This window comes from Nelusetta ayraudi, unplaced genomic scaffold (assembly GCF_046127955.1).
Source record: "Nelusetta ayraudi isolate G7.1 ecotype Tasmania unplaced genomic scaffold, CSIRO-AGI_Nayr_v1 ptg000098l, whole genome shotgun sequence".
NCBI classification, from domain to species: Eukaryota; Metazoa; Chordata; class Actinopteri; order Tetraodontiformes; family Monacanthidae; genus Nelusetta; species Nelusetta ayraudi.
The window spans coordinates 708032-722779 of NW_027466148.1; the positions used below are offsets into that span (position 1 = coordinate 708032).

General features: G+C 47.1%; 1 protein-coding gene across 2 annotated transcripts; it reads right to left on the minus strand.

Annotated features, from left to right (window-relative positions):
• Positions 1-7: 7 nt before the first annotated feature.
• golga3 (golgin A3) lies at positions 8-13991 on the minus strand. 2 transcript variants are annotated; one of them, XM_076048262.1, is made up of 24 exons: positions 13915-13991; positions 12638-12893; positions 11134-11433; positions 9997-10109; positions 8972-9702; positions 8507-8615; positions 8014-8320; positions 7731-7933; positions 7487-7624; positions 7133-7294; positions 6687-7055; positions 6529-6606; positions 5645-5908; positions 5452-5546; positions 4952-5168; positions 4612-4755; positions 4334-4531; positions 4107-4223; positions 3650-3789; positions 3435-3567; positions 3151-3273; positions 2779-2943; positions 1991-2154; positions 8-1897 (listed from the first exon to the last, which is right to left on the minus strand). In XM_076048262.1, the coding sequence occupies exons 2-24, from the start codon at positions 12783-12785 to the stop codon at positions 1699-1701; spliced, it is 4617 nt and encodes a 1538-aa protein (XP_075904377.1). In that variant the 5' UTR covers positions 12786-12893; positions 13915-13991; the 3' UTR covers positions 8-1698. The 2 variants fall into 2 exon arrangements, with proteins under 2 accessions (XP_075904377.1, XP_075904376.1); XM_076048261.1 differs by lacking the exons at positions 8-1897; positions 1991-2154; positions 2779-2943 and having other exon boundaries at positions 3121-3273; positions 11272-11433.
• Between the last annotated feature and the right edge of the window lie 757 nt (positions 13992-14748).

Sequence of the window (14748 nt, forward strand, 5' to 3'; positions counted from 1 at the left end):
ACAGCAATAGCAGATGAATAGTGCAATTTTATGATAAATACAATCACGTCTCCCAACACAAATATTATAGTAAAGGAATGAACCAATTCCAACCTTTTGAGAGGGGGTGGGGGAGAGGAGCAAATTCTTCTGGCTTTCCCAAGCAAACGTTGTCATTGATGCTCCCCAATGTTACAGTGAAAGGCAGTTTGGAAAATACAGTCCAAAATATTTTTTTAATCAGCACAGTATGTTAATATATTGTTATTTGCATCCATAAGCATTGCCCTCAAACTCTGAACTGTCCCTTTAGGGAAAAAACAAAAAAAAAGCACACGTTTCATTAGTGTAGGAATGGATATACATGGCTGCTGCAGCCAAATGGCAAGTAGAAAGCTTCCTGCACCGTCCACCACTCCTTTCTACTGAAATTTTAGTGCTACTGTACCTGAATTTCCCTCCAGTTTATTTTCGGTGTTTGACATATTTCATTTTGATCACACCATTAAACAATAACGACCTCTTAATCATAAACAAAGAAAGATGCGTTTTTATATATATTAACCTCTGGAAACACTTAACTTATCCCATATCCCACGAAGCAGCCTTAAAACAAGTAGAAGGTATTCTTAGGGTCAGTCAAACTTTTCTTCCTGTAAGTACAGTACGTATCAAATGTAACAGAAAAAGAACACATTTGATTGCACCTGCTTTACAATGAACTTTTTTTTTTTTTTTTGCTTCATCTCATTACTCCCTCTGACAAATAATCAATTGCATCCACAGTATATAACAATAAACATTTTTTTGAGCAGGGATTCACACACATATACAACATGACAAAAGACATCTTGCACACGCCCTAAGCAGGAACACACACCATCCCTTACAGCATACTCAAGATTGCTTAAGGCTTCTTTTTTTTTGCGTACAAAATACTGCAGTCCATGCTAGACAAAACACCTCCGCACATAACTGAGATTCAATTCTTTTTAGAATTTAAGAACTCATGGTGATATGGTCACAACAAATGTTAGTAAAACACTGCATTTTAACAAGAGAAATAATATTTTTTTTTTAAAAAAAAAGAAAAGAAAAACTGACCACAAATGTGCATAAATTTTAACTTCATGAAAAGGAGTGATGATGTTGAAATCACCGACTGGTCGGGAACCGCGTGGATGTGCCACAGCGTTGGTTAAATCGACATGAGCGACCTGACTGAGACACAGGCACAAAGAAATGGAAGAACAGTTCATTGCCAGTCTGTGCAGGACAACGGCTCGTTTGTCATAAAAAAAAACCCTTCTTAGAGAACAATATGTCGATACCTAGGCGAGGCTGATTTACAATAGGGGAACAAAACTGGCATGAGGGATCTGAATCTTTAATATCAAGAGCTGAAGATGAAGATCCTCTTCTGGAGGTTGTCCAACTAGCTGTAACTGCCGAGCGCTAAATAAATAATGTTGGAAAAAAACCCATAACAGAATCAGAAATCAAATAAAAAAAAACTAAACAAATAAAGCTATGTTGTATAGAAAGTATTACTCAGTGAAAGCATTTTTTGTGCCGATGAGAGAATGCCAAATGTTGGCAGCAATTGTTAAGAAAAGAGGTGGGGAACACTTAAAAAGGCTAAAAAAAAAAAAGTGCCTTTTGTGGATAAAACTCCACTCTCCCTCCACTGGCCTGAGAAAAAAAAAAATAATTCCTCGGTTAAAATTGCTGCTGCGGCTGCTCTGCATCAATATTATTTCCCTCTGCATTGCTGTGGGGCGGCATTTGTGAGTTGGAGATGTTGTTTGGAAGCCCGAGTTGAGCCAGATCCTCCTCGGTGTTTGGCCATGAGCTCATTGACTCATGCACTATTACTGTGTGCTCCTCCATCTGCCTCTGGAGGCTGTCCATCTCCTCCCTGAGAGGGGCGAGTAAACACAACAAAGCGTCACTAAGCGTCTAATCTGGAATTATTTACATGCCGCTCGCCGCACGGTTTACTCGGGCTTACTTGAGCTGCCGCAGACAGTTGTGCAAGTTGTTGAGGGGCTCCTTGTTCACAGAAGTGGATGGTTTCAGTAATTCGTCCAACAGGGAGGCAGGCACCGGGCAGTCTGGGATCTTTACCGGAGTTACTGGGTTGGATGGGTTCCCCTCACCCTTCAGTTCCATACGCTGCTCCAAAAATTAAAAAAAATAAAATAAAATCACCATTAGAGAAATGTATTTAGCCATTTGTCATCATTACGACTATGAGTAAGCATTACTCACAGATGTAAACGGGTACAAGCCAGTGGGGTAAAAGCCAGCTGGGACCCACTGTGGTCACGCAAAAGTGAAAAATACACCAGTGTTTTTCAATTTAGATGGAACTAAACTGGCCACAGACTGTGGTCCAGGGTTGTGGTGCCACACTGGCTTGTTACACTTCTTGACACATAAACAAAATGGCAATTAAATTGAAGCATTTAGTGGTTTACACAAATCGATCAAGGTCCCATATTATGTCAAATTCACTTTGCAAACTTTGTTTGGATGTTTCTCTATCCAGACAGCGAACGGTACAAAAAGGGGAGAAACGTTGCTCCTTTGCATCTTAACAGAAGTGCTGCAAGACCTTTTGGATGAAAGTGTTGGTGAGAATATACCCGTCAATCCCAAATTGTGTTTACTGCATCTGTATCCAGAGGACTTAAGTACTTCTAGAAAGGTTAGATCTCTACTCAATATTTTTCATTGGAAGCCAAAGATGTGCAAATGCGGTGACCTCTGAGGTAGAAAGCTGGCGCTAATCCCCACCTTCCTCAGGCGACTCTGCTTGAGGTCCTGCTTGAGCTGCTGGTTCTGCAGCAGCACCGTCTTCATGCTGTTCCTCAGCTCGCCCACCTTGGCCTGCAGCATGAACTTGTCCTTCCTGGTGCCACACAGCCCCTCCTGCACCGACTCCAGTTCCACTTTAATGTTCTGCAGTTGAGAGCCAGAAAGAGCATGACCAGTTTTTCTTTACGAGCCGTTTACAACTTAGGGGAAGTAGCTGGTTTGTATGACTGTTCTTATCTCTCAGCAAAATATTATGAAATATGAGGGCACACTCAGGTGATATGTCATGTAGTTGAAACTAAGCCTCGGGGAGGGGGGGGGGCCTGTTTTTTCTATTCATCCAGCACTTGCCTGCAGAGCTTTCTGTAGGTTATCCAGCTCCCTGTGGTGACACTGCTCCATCATTTCCAGCTGCTGCTTCTGAGCCTCGATCTCCCTCTGCCTCTGCTCCACCTCCCACTTCAGGTCCTCCACCTGGTCGCACGGTCAAATACATACAAAATTACAATGGGTGATAAAACCTGGCCGTCGAAACCAGATGCATTAGACGAGAGCTGGTTGCTCGGCAGCTTCCAACTGATGAACATGTAAACAAAGCTTTCATTTTCGTAAAAGACTTCAGCTGAACTCCAGACCTCCTGGTTGGTGAGCGGCTGCTTGGAAAGCTCCTCGTCCAGGTGTTTCTGGAGGATTTGGAGCTGCGAATGAGCCTCGGCCAGCTCCTCCTGGAACCTGGAAACCTCGTTAGCGTGCTGCTCATCTTGAGCCCTGCAAAGTACAAGTTGCTGCGTGAGTGGCGAGGCGTCGACCTGCTCCTGACACTGCCTTGCTGGGAGGCGAGTGCACGTACTGGAGTTTGTGAGCTTCGCTCTTCAGCGCTTTGACCAGGTCCTCTTTGGCCTGCAGGTCTTTCTTGATCTCGGACAGCTCCAGCATGGCCGCCCTGTAGTGACGTCTGTTGTGAGCCGCTTCGGCCTTTGCTGCTGCCACCTAGTGGAGGTAGCAAGTTATAGCGTTCTTTAAAGAAGGCGGAAAAGGAAGAAAAAAGGCTACAGGAGGATTTTTTTTCACAGATTAATTTTCAAATTGAGACTGTGATCAACTTTTAACTTCCATTAGTTTGTTTTCACAGGTCATTACTTTGAAGGACCTTTAGTTTTATAGAGCCACATGTTTAAAAAACAGCAGTCAAATATATTGAAATGACACTCAGGGCTCATTTGAGAGGCAAAAGACATGCAGGTGGTATTCAAACTACATCAGTACAAAGGAGAAGATAAACCCTGCTGCTGGCCGTGAGCTCCTACCTGCTCCTTCAGATCTTTGACTTTGGATTTCTCCTTTTCCAAAGCGAGCTGCAGACTTTGAACCACCTGCTTCATCTGCTGGTCCTCCTCCTCCTTACGCTTCAGAACAGCTTGAACCTGAAAAACGAGAGGAAAGAGAGGAAAACAAAAAATGTTAGAGAAAAAAAAAGTTTTTTATTCATGAAGAAATCGTGCACGTTCAAAAAGAAGCAAACTCCGATTTTCACCTGCAGGTTGAGCTGGACGAGATCAGCCTCTCTCTTGGCCAAGGCCGACTCCAAAATGTTTGAATGCTCACGCAGAGTATTGTGGGACTGAGCCAGACCCGCCAGTTTCCCCTTTTCATGTTCCAGCTCCAGTGCCAACTTCTTGTTGGCGTCTTCCAACTTTCTGATGCGCTTTTTGAAGCACCGGGACTCTTGAAGCTGCGAAAAAATTACGTTTTTAGCCAAATTAAAATTTAGCAAAAGCACTGCGGCGCAAAGTGAGTACAGCGAGGCTTTACCTCATCTTCAAGCTCCAACACCTTTTCCTGGTACTCCTCCAGCTCTGTGGAGGTCAGCGTGATCACCTCCTGCAGCTCCTTTTCCAACATCGTCTTGCTGTTGGTCACAACTTGAAGCTCCGCCTGCAGCGTCTTGATCTTCTCCTGGGTGACAAACACAAGAATCATGCTGCATAGAAATGAAGGCCATTTAAAATGCCATAGGTCTGTTCAACTGGATTCAAAGAAAATCCATCCAATACAGTTGTTTTTAACCTAAGAAACACCTCTTGAGGTCTCACTGGAGGCAACATGAACTTCCCCAACATAAAACCTTTCTCCCGGCTCTGAGCCTAGGTACCTGTAGGACCTGGCTGTTCCCTCCGTCCGACACCTGGGCCTTGAGTTTGAGCAGCTCCGCCTCGGCCGTCTCCTTGTCAGTCAGAGCCTCTTGGAGCCTCCTGCTGAGGATCCCCACGGCGTTCTCGTAGGCCTTGTGTTTGGCCTTCATCTCCTTCTGTGCGCTGGTCAAATCCGTCCCCAGTCGCTTCACGCGCACCTTCTGCTCTGAGATGGCCCTATTAGGTGGGGGACAGAAAATAGAAAAACTTAACGGCCGACACTCAAAGCAGACAGTATATATGTTTGAACACAAGATGGAGGTGTTGCCACTCTCAACATAACACATTTAGTTTACAGATTTGAATTTTATTTTGCTGTGGATGGAAGCAGTTGACGTGACTCATGTGAAGGTCGAATGTTGCATAAGCAACCTCCGCTTCCGCAAAAATAGCACTTTGCCCCGAGATCCCAGGCGGCGGCGGCGCTGTCCACGCAACCTCCGCCCAGCACGTGACTCACTTTTTGGCTTCTCCCTCCATCTGCTCCACCTGCTTCCTCAAGCTTTCGTTCTCGTTCGTCACCGCCGCGAGCTGGTTCCGATCAAACTGCAGCGTCTGACGAGGGGAGAAAACCACACAACAGTTTTTCCCCACGACCAAAACGCTGACATTTCCACGGCTGCGTCAGCCGAAGTTCCGCTGCACACACTGACCTGGATCTGGCTCTCCAGCTGGTCTCTCTCCGACTGGATGGCCTGCAGATGAGCCTCCAGGCTGCTCATCTGCTCCTGGACTCTCACCACCTCCTTCTGCAGGCGGCTCTGCTCCAGCGCCGCGTTCTGCTTCTCCCCCTGGGCCGCCAGCAGCTCCTGCTTCAGGTCCTTCACCTCCGCCAGCAGGCGCTTCTTGGTGGACTTGAGCTCGCTGATCAGCTGGTCTTTGGAGGTGGCGTCCCGACGGTAGGCTTCCACCATCACCTGGAAAGACGACGACGACAAGCGAGGTGAGTGTGTTCCCCTGTTGAGTAGCGTAAGGTCTCGCTAGGTCTGGTTTGAGGCAGCTGATACGAATCTTTAGTAAAATATTGGAGTTGTCGTGATTCGGCTGTAACAACCTTTGAAAACCAAAAAACCGCCAAGCATTAACTTTTTTAAAACCGAGCAACTTTTTTTAAAATAAGAAAATGGGTCACGTTACACAGCATAGGATTTACCAAATATTAAAGGAGATCTACAGATTACAAAGTTCGGTATTCCTCAGTTTGCTTTTGATGGAAACCCTGCAGAAGTCTCTAGAGTCCCTCTGCTGTCTCAACGCCCTGAGCCATGAAAGACGTCAAATCCAGCCGCCTGTCTGTCATGTGGCTGTCATGAGCCCCGCCTCCTTCACGGCGGCCCGTCATGTATAACAAGCAGCCACACAGCAGCAGAAGACGCCATCTGGCTCAGTAGCGCAGCCTCCTTCTCCAGCGGCAGCATCATCCTGAGCCAGCTGCTCCATCCACCGACGAGCAGTTTGAAAAATGCCCAAAGCTTTAAAAAAAAAAAAAATCTAAAAAAAAAAGAAGAAAAGAGGTAAGACATGAAGACCATCTTACCTTCTGCTGCTGAAACTGCTCCTTCAGTTTTTGGGTCTGTTTCTTCAGAGAACTGTTTTCCTGCTGTAGAGTTTCAATCTGTCGTGGAGCAACAGTAATCAATTGTTAATAAGCTGAACATCTTCAAAGCGTGACTAGAAAAGGTGAGGGGCTCCCACCTGGCCGGCTTTGACCTGGACCTCCTGCCTGAGCTGGTCCAAGACGTCTGAAGCCACCAGAACGTCCTCACCGAGCCGCTCGGCGTTCTCGTCGAGCTGACTCTTGTCCGCCCGGGCTGCTTGCAGCGCCACCTCCAGGACAATCTTCTCATTCTGGAGGAACTGTATGCTGTCGTCCTTGGCGCTGGACTCGGTCTGCAGCTCCGCCAGCTGGGCCTCCAGCTCCAGGTACCGGGCCTCCAGCTGGTTGATGGACTGTTCTTTGGTGTGCAGGTTTTCCTGAGTGGTGGTCAGCTGGCGCATGAGCTCCAGGTGTTCCTTCTGAAGGGACTGCAGCTGCTCGTCCCTTTGGGAAAGGGTCAACTTCACCTGCACAGGGAGAAACACATTCAAGGCAAAGCTGGGAGAATAAATGGCAGTGATCAGGTTTGTCCGGCTGTCAGTACCAGTTCCAGGTCCCTTTCCAGGCCGCTAGCTGTGTTGGCCAGCTTCTGCAGACGGTCGTGCTCCTCCTCAAACTCCTCCAGTTTCTGCTGCAGATCGTCCTCCACCATGGCCTTGGCGTCCTGAATCTGCTTGTAATTAGCTTCCTGGGTCAGCATGTCAGCCTGAAGTCACGGAAAAGAAACATTGTTTTTACACAAACTTCGCTTGCAGTAGTATAAGGTTTCCAACATTTGTTTTTGACCAGGTTCCTTGTCTGAACATTGACTTTAAAACATCTATAGAGCCTTATTAGATTAACACACACACGCACGCACGCATGCACGCACACACACACACACACACACACACAGCACCTCGATGCTCTGCAGCTGAACAGCGATGCGCTCCTTGTCTTTGATGGAGCGGTGCTGGGTTTCGGTTAGCTGATGCGACAGGGTCACGTTCTCCAGCTTCAGATGTTCCACCACACCGATCTGAGTCATCTGCCCTGCCTGCCGAGCGGAAGGGAAGGGAGAGGAGGGGAAGCAGTAGTTCCGTGTCAACAAAAAGTCTTGTTGTCTGGTTGCAAATTCTCCTCCTCTGAGCATCAAGCCGCACCTGCATGTTGGCCATTTCTCCCTGCAGTCGCACTCTGGCCTCCTGCGCCAGAGCCAGCTGCTGCTGGTACCACTGCCGGACCTGCTGCAGCGAGTCGATCTCCGCCTGGGACGTCTTCAGCCGGCTCTGCAGTGTGCTGCGCTCCAGCTGCACCTGCTGAAGCTGGTTCTGGAGAGCCGTCGTCTGCTGACGCAACTCGTGAACTGCGACAGTGCAGGGCGAGGCCTCAGTGATTTTTTTTCGCCGACAAAACATTCGGGATGCTTCACCAACGGTCACTCACCACTGTTGTCTCTGGAGGCCACGGCGCTCTGCATCTCCTCCACCTTCCCCATCAGCCTGTTGTACTGGTCTTCGGCCACTTTCAGGTCATTGCTCAGAGACGCCAGGCCAGCGTTCTTGCTCTCCAGGTTGCCCTGAAGCTCCACCATGGCCTTCTCCAGCTGGCCGCAGCTCTGCCGCAGCGTACCAACCTCTGCGGCGAGCGAGCCCTGCTTCTCCTGGCTGAAGCGGGCCTCCTCCTCTTTGCCCTGCAGCTGAGCGTTGAGAGTAGCGAGCTGGGCCTGGAGCTCCATCTTCTCCTTTAAAGCCTGGAGGACAGGAGGTCAGCGTGGTGAAACACGGAGCAGAGGTCTTGCTGCCATTGAAAAAGCAGGCGTACATTAGCGAAAGGGCGTGACGTGGAATTTATTTACATAATGATGTGTTTGTATTTGTGGAAGGATTTCTACAACAAGAGATGACTGCTGCTGAAGTAGAAAATATCTAGAAAATACCTGATTTGCCTCTGACGACAGAGACTCCAGCTGACCCTCCAGTCTCATCTTCTCCTTTAGTACCTGCAGCAGTTCATCGTGGCCCATCACCGAACTCTCCAAGGAAACACTGGCAAACAACAGTAAATGTACATGTAAACAGCTTTGTATCGTGATGTTTTGCCGATTGACTGTGCACGTTTAGAAGGGGATGAAGACAAAGTTGCTGTGATGCCGCCTCAGATGGAGGAGCAGAACATCCAGCTGTGGTATTTTAACATGAGCTTTCTGAAAAGCAGAAGAGCGCCATCATTTTAGTAGAGAAGAGGCTTTGGTGAAGGTGAAGAATGGACTTGGAATGGAATGGAAAGTGATATGAAAGTTGAAATAGTTTGAAGCCATTTCGTTTTAGGCTGACTTTTAATAATCAGGAAAGAATTCCGTTTTTCTTTATGACGAGCCGTCGGGTAAAGCAACCAATCGTACCTGCTGGAGAAACTGTCCCTCCTGCTGCGAGGCTCCGACATCCCCTCCCTCTCCTGCTCCAGCTCCAGCTGCTGCTGCTCCTCGCTGGCGGCCTGCAGCACCTCCTGCAGGGAGGGGAAGTGTCCCATGGCCTCGGGGGCGATCTCCCTCCCCTCCACCGTGTACGGCCCCTGCCTCCGCTCCACCGCCGCCGACAGCCTGCCGTACGTCCCCCTGGTGGAGACGCTGCTGTAGGACGAGCTGTCGCTGTCGTTGCCGTCGTTGGCCGGCCTCGTCCCCGACTCGCTGCCGTCCATCTCGGAGGCGTTGTCGCCGACCAGGAGGGAGGAGCCTGGCCGCGTGTCCGCGTCGCAGGCACTGCTCTCTGACATCACACTGACCTCCGACAGGGTGGACACCGAGCTGATTGTGGACTGGAGCGAGCTGGTGGTGCTGTCGGCCGTGATCGCACCACCTCCTCCGCCACCTCCTCCACCTCCGCCATCGCCTTCAGGTGACTTGTAGTCGGCCAAGGAGTGGATCTTGTTCGGCCGCGGCGATCTGGACTTCTTCTCTTTGGGAGGGGGGATTCCCAAGCTGCCCAGTTTGGGACCACGGGGGACATTGGTCCTCAGGAAGGAATACTCCGTTGTCATGGCAACAGTGCTCGCCCTGGGCAGAGCCTCGGGATGCAACATAAGCTCCGGGTCCAGGGTGCTGAAAGGCCTGCTCTTGGAGGAGGTGCGATGAGACTGGGGACAGATTGAAATGAAAAAAAAAAAGAAGGAAAATTGTCTCTTGGTTTTATTCTGTTCAAATGAATAAACACAGGCTGCTGCAGTGAAGTGAGAAGATGCACAAATGCAAGACAGAAGCCAGAACTACAGTGAGTGCCGAGAGGCCTTGGACTTCTGTTTTTTCCCTTTCTTAAAAAAAATTGTGTGCTTATTTATTTTCCTTACAGCTCATCTATATAGAAATGCACATGCACGCTGCTTTAGTTGATTTTTTATTTTTGCAGAGTCCAGCAGGGGCAGCGGACTCACTCTCTCCTTGTGTCTCTGCACTCGGTACTGTTTGAGCTGCTCCTCCAGACGCCGGCGAGCCTCCAGGCGGATCTTCTCCTCGTTCTCCATCTCCAGCGACGGCTTGGAGTTAGCTACTGGGCAGATTGGGGGTAGACTGTGAAAGGATTTTTTTGTTCTCCCCCCTCCCAATCATCACAAGTATTTGTACAAGAACCTTTTTGTAAGAAGTGTCCAAGACTATTAAAAAAAAAAAATCAGCATTTTACCCACCACCAGCTATTTATTTTAAGAGCATGCGGCAGGTTTTCTTAAATACTTGAGACATAAATGACTTGTGTTTTGTACAAAAGAGGATCAGGGCCACAAGAAGAGAAAACATATTACGGAAAGAAGATTTTTACTTAAGTTTTCATTTTGAGTTTTAAGTTGAAATTTTGTGAATAAAGTCAAAATTTCATGAAAAAGGTTGACGTAAAAAAGATGACATTTCGTGAATAAAGTCGACGTTCAAAAAAAGACTGGCAAGTAGACTGGACGGATGGTGGATTAACCCAGTTAGCCACAGTTAAAAGTAAACTGCCGAAAAGTGTCCCACCAGTTTCACCCACAGTAATCAATTTATTCTCAACATCTTGACTTACTTCACATTGACATTAATGGCAAGGAATTGATTTTATTTATGAAATTTCATCTTTTTTATGTCAACTTTATTCTCAAAATTTCGACTTTAATTTCAAAATTGGAAACTTGTGGGGCAGGGGGGGTCGATCTTGATTTTTTTTTTTCTCTCTCTTCCTCTGGCCCTAATCCTCTTCCATAGTTTTGACTTTATAAAACCACACGCACAAAAAAATAAATGCCTTGATCGAGAGATTAGTTTCAGATCAGTGGTCGTATTAGTTCAAAACAAAACGCCCACGCCGAGCCGTCAGCGTCCGTTCAAATGACGATCGTGAGATGCAGGAAGGAATTAACCTCGGTTAACATTGCAACCACATTCCCACACAAACAAGGGTTTCACAAAAGGGATGCAGGAATTAGTTCAAAATGCAAACAACAACAACAACAACAAGAACTGACAGTAAAACCAGGTTATTAATATTAGGAGGGGTGGGGAGTGGAGGGGATTCACTGCACGGAGGTTTATATGCTTACACAGTTCAGTCTCCTGCATAGGCATACTGAGCCTGAGCGACTGCAATGAGTCAGTCGCGTGAACCGCGACCGCCTCAGCACTATCTCCCTCTGACTTCGCTAGCGTCACGGGTGGATGAGATGCATGAGATCCCACACCTGGGGGGGGTCCTTGGGGCCGGGAGCCGAGGGCGGAGCTGCTGCTCTGCGGAGGAGCTGCGGGGAGCAGGGCCCCGTTCAGATTCAGGTTCCCGCCCCCCGCAGCGCCGAGGCCTTCCGCCAATCCGTCACCGTTTGGCATCGCGTCGGGATTGACAGGACCTGAGAGGACAGACAGAGGAGCAGGGCTGCTGACGAGGTCTTGCCAAGCGGAGCTCGGAAGGGAGAGGATTCAACGTGGCATGCTGGACGGGCAACCTTGTCAACACGCATAGACACATAGACAAAGCACACGAGCTGAAGGTCAGAGTGAAGCTGCAGGGTGACAAGGAGACTCTGCTGACTGTGATGAACTGCTGGATGAGCCGTCAGACCGTCGTGCCAATTTTAGAATATTTATTCATTGATTTGCAGACCTTACGACTTTAGGAACATCAGGGACCGCAATGAAAAGTCCTGGACTAACACCTACCAAAAAAAAAACACACTTGTTTTTTTTGTTTTGTTTTTTTGGCATGTTTGATTCTTTGCTTGAGTTTCTGTCCTTCTCTGGAACAAGAGCTTCGCTGAAAAAAAGCCATGACATGTTTCTTTGTTATGTTTTGTTTGAGCTAACAGCATAGCAACTGTTCAATCAAATACTGATGACAGCTCTTATTTGCCGTTGGTGCCAAAGCCTTCAGCCGACAAACGAAGCTCAACCACGACGAGTGGAGAGAAAAGTCATTGCATAATGGAAAACAAATTGACTTGGATGCAATGTCAGAGAAGAAAATAGCCGACCAGTGAAAGACTGCAATATGAAACACAAACAGTAACACTATTTGGTTGATGTGAATTTTGGCTCGCATTGAATACCAGAGGGTAACAACAGTATTTATATGCATGGTGTGACCGGAGTAATAAGCAATTAGAATTCAGCTCGGACATTTAACACATTAGTCTCGAGGAGCGGAGAACGCCAGAGGCCTTGGTGGAGACACCGAAACAGGTCAAGCATAGCAGGATACAAGCACTGGATGAAAATGCGACAGCCTCATCCCTTCAGGCGAATACAGTCTGAAGATCGGCGAGCGCAGCTCAACTGGTTAACAATGAGCGAGGCAACACCAGGAACGCTGACGCATTTTCTTTTCTTCACGAAGGACCGCAACGTCAACGACGACAGCGCTTGCTACTGAATTGGAATAAGTCTACAATAAGGCTGCATGTCCTTGAAAACGATGGATTTCATATCAAACACCTTGTGGTTCTGTATGCTGCTCAGCAGTAATGAAAAAAGGTTGAAGCAGGAATAAAGAACCTAAAGGCATCACATTCAGGGATGGCCCTGTTCTACAGATCCATGCGAGCTGTGGCTACTCACCATTGTGAATAATATCTCCTGCGCTCTGCGATTTCTCCTGCATTTCGCCCTCCACCGAGTGGTCTCCAGCCTCTTTGGCATTAGTGAGCGGAGCTTCTAGACGACCTTTAGTCTCCATTTGAACACCGCCAGATTCGTTTCGGTCCATTTCTGCGGAGAAACTTCCTGGTGTCGCGCAACCTGAACGGGGACTTCTCACAAAGCCATCTCAGTTGTTGGAGGTTCAGCCGGGAGCCCGTCGATGCCCAGGGAAACTCTGACAGGGCCGAGGAGAAGAGAACGTTCACTTTCCACACACAGCACAGCATTTTCAGCTTGTTCTCCCAAACAATATCACCACCAAGAGTTGCCAAAAACGAGACTGCCGCTCCAAACATGGTTGCAATGACGTTATGCAATAAGTCAGCTTTGATTTAAACCGCAGCTTAAGTCAACGCGCTGGTTTGTTGCTTAAGTGGATTGTGCGTGTGGGTTAATTATAGAATCAACTGACCAGCAGACTGTTCACCACCCCCCCTAAATAAACACAAGCGTGTCTGACAGTAGCACCGACCGACAGACAGACAGACAGACATGTGATTTCAGGCCTGTTCAAGACACGGATAAATGTTGTCGGCATGTAAAACAAACGCTCAACATGCACATCTGAACATTGTCGTAGAGCAGCCGATTCATTTCATCAGCTAGCAGCAGTGTATGCATATGTCACGACAAATGCATGAGCAAATGGGTGGGAAAAGCGTCCGACTCGCTTGTCGTGAATGCTTGACAGTTCGACAAATGTAAATTACGTAATTTACACTTTACAGACAAAGTTGTTGAACATTAACGCGGTTTAAAAGCCAGCTTATGATAACATTTGACGCCGGGGAAAGTGTTGCCGTGCTAGCTGGATCAACCAGTTTTGCGGAAAAGACACGTCCATTGAAAGAAAGGTGAACGTGGATTGCTCTTCCGCAGAGCCCCGGTGTGGTAAAGCTCAGTCGACTGATGACAAGCGCAGGCTTCGGGGAAAGACACACAAAACAAGGTGCCCTGCCTGCTAGCGACACGGCTAGCAAAGTAGCCAGGCTGCTGTTTACGACCAGACATGTCAAGCTACATATTGCTAACTAGTTAGCTGCGAGCGCCAACGCCTGTGCGGAGGAGCGAATGTTTGAGCTGATTCAAATAAATCAGCCGCCACGCTTCGTGATGAAAACGTGTCTAGACACCGGCGTGCAAATTTCAAAGTGACAGGCTCGTCAAAACGCTCGAAATGACAGAAAAATGCTCACCGCTCTGGGAGCTTCACCTTTTACTACGTGGCTGTTTGGTGTCCGTCCCTTTTGTGTCCGACTGGAAACAAGGGGACGCACACATCTGGAGGAAAAAGTCGCGCATGACAGCGTATTGTGTCGACTCTATATTTTTAACGTTTCAATTTTAAATACAGCAGAACATGTATTTTATAATTATAATCTATTTGCTTTTAGCTGTTGCCTTATTCATTGTGTTCCTGTAAAGTGTGCTCGAGTGCTTACAAAAACATTAATAATAATAATAATAATAATAATAATAATAATAATAATAATAATAATAATAATAATAATAATAATAATAATAATAATAAGTTTGTTAAATGTATTCTTAAAATACGAAACGGACGATATTAAATATTGTGATATCCTATGTGACATAGAAGCAGAGCCTGATATTGATTTACACTATTCCGGCTGATGGTGTGTATAGTTTATGATGTTAAGCTTTTTTTTTCTTCTTTTTTTTAATATATAATTTGTAAAACAACAGCACATAACAAAACAAAGATTTCCTTTATATTTGGCAGATCATACATTTCCAAAGAGGGACGAAGAAAAGTCGAGAGGAAGGGGAATCTCATCTAAAATCACTGTGACCCAGTGCTGTAGTGGTCCCTGGAGAAGTGGGTATATGCTCCTAATTTCTGCCCTTTTTTAAGCAACCCATTCAGCAATGGATAAACGCCCCATTTGTTCTATGTAGAAAACGATCCAGTATAGGCTTTCTTTCAGTAACTACATCATCAGGTACGGCCTCCACATGGACGGTGTGAAAAATTCAAGAATTTGTTGTGATCACCAAAACAATAT

What these genes read in the sequence shown, in the direction of transcription:
- golga3 (XM_076048262.1), bottom strand. Translation starts at nt 12,785, where the DNA reads ATGGACCGAAACGAATCTGGCGGTGTTCAAATGGAGACTAAAGGTCGT. An exon ending in TGGAAAGGGACCTGGAACTG is followed by an intron (nt 7,056 to 7,132) that starts GTACTGACAGCC and finishes CTCCCTGTGCAG; the next exon opens with GTGAAGTTGACCCTTTCCCA. An exon ending in TCCAGGTCAAAGCCGGCCAG is followed by an intron (nt 6,607 to 6,686) that starts GTGGGAGCCCCT and finishes GCTCCACGACAG; the next exon opens with ATTGAAACTCTACAGCAGGA.